The sequence below is a fragment of the Arachis ipaensis genome, chromosome B3, assembly GCF_059453495.1.
Source record: "Arachis ipaensis isolate K30076 ecotype BB chromosome B3, ASM5945349v1, whole genome shotgun sequence".
NCBI classification, from domain to species: Eukaryota; Viridiplantae; Streptophyta; class Magnoliopsida; order Fabales; family Fabaceae; genus Arachis; species Arachis ipaensis.
Window position 1 is genome coordinate 8,049,545 of NC_142438.1, and position 1,571 is coordinate 8,051,115.

At 42.2% G+C, this 1,571-nt stretch overlaps 1 protein-coding gene across 1 annotated transcript; it reads right to left on the reverse strand.

Moving 5' to 3' along the window:
- Positions 1-414: 414 nt before the first annotated feature.
- Positions 415-873, reverse strand: LOC148569738 (uncharacterized). The gene has a single exon (XM_088506614.1). It carries the CDS (start codon positions 871-873, stop codon positions 415-417), a length of 459 nt encoding a protein of 152 aa, XP_088362740.1.
- Between the last annotated feature and the right edge of the window lie 698 nt (positions 874-1,571).

Below are 1,571 nucleotides of genomic sequence, written 5' to 3' on the forward strand. Positions count from 1 at the left end.
GCTATTTTCGTGATGCATTTTCATTCTTCTCGGTTTGCCGACTTGTAAGTCGATAAATTTCCGAGTTTATCATGATCTACTTTTATAACTTCTTTACACCGACTTGTACCTCGTAGTTTTATCCTAACGACCTTCTAGGTCGGTTCATGGGATTTTCACATTTTGTCGAGCTTAAGTCGACGCGTTTCGTAGAAAAGTGATAATAACGTAAAAGGAATTTAAAAAAAGATGTGGGAGAAGAAGATCTTTATTTATTCACAAAGGTACTTTTTGCTACTAAGAGGTTTGGAAAATTGTCGCCCCTTAGCCCCCATTTTGATGCCTTGTTAAAACCCCCTTCAGGAAAAACCCTTTTATTTTTGGGAAAAACCATGAAGTCGGAAAAAAGAGTACATCAGGGAATGAAGTTTGCTTCTAACTATAATACCTTTTCATGTTACAAGCATGCCATGACCTAGGTAATTCGATGTCGTTCAAGTCAGTCACCTTGTAGTAGCCTTTTCCTAGTACCTTTTTAATTTTGTATGGCCCTTTCCAGTTAGTAGCAAGCTTTCCATCCCCAAATTTGTTAACTCCTATGTCGTTTCTGATTAATATCAAGTCATCCGGAGCGAAGCTTCTTCGAATGACTTTTTTGTTGTATCTATTTGTCATCCTTTGCTTTAGTGCTACTTCTCTTATTTGGGCTTGTTCTTGGACTTCAGAGAGTAGCTCGAGTTCTTCTTTGTGCCTCTGTATGTTTCCAACCTTGTCGTAGAAGCTTACTCTTGGACTTTGCTCGTTGATTTCAACTGGTATCATGACTTCTATGCCATAGGCAAGCCGGAAAGGTGTTTCCCCTGGGCAGACTGAGGCGTAGTCCGATAAGCCCATAGTACTTGAGGGAGCTCTTCAGTCCAAGCTCCCTTTGCATCTTGCAACCTTTTCTTCAACCCTGCCATTATAACTTTGTTGGCTGCCTCGGCTTCTCCATTCGCTTGTGGGTGTTCTACCGAGGTGAACTGATGCTTGATATTCATACTGGCTACTAGGTTTCTGAAGGTAAAGTCGGTGAACTGAGTACCGTTATCAGTGGTGATGGAGTAAGGTACCCCATATCTTGTGATAATGTTCTTGTAGAGAATTTCTGACTTCTCTGAGCGGTGATGGTGGCCAGTGGTTCTGCTTCGATCTATTTTGTGAAGTAGTCTACTCCCACTATTAAGTATTTTACTTGTCTAGGTGCTTGGGGGAAGGGTCCTAATAGGTCCAATCCCCATTTCGCAAAAGGCCATGGAGAAGTTATACTTATGAGTTCCTCGGGGGAGCGACGTGGAAGTTTGCATGCATTTGGCATGGTTGACATTTCTTTACGAACTCGGTGGCATCTTTCTGCAAAGTCGGCCAATAGAACCCGGCTCGGATGACTTTCTTAGCCAGAGACCTCGCTCCGAGATGATTTTCGCAGATACCATTGTGGACTTCTTCTAAGACTTCCGTTGTCCTTGAGGTTGGGACGCACTTTAATAATGGTGTTGATACCCCTCTTTTATAGAGGATATTTTTCACCAAGGTGTAATTTTGTGCATCCT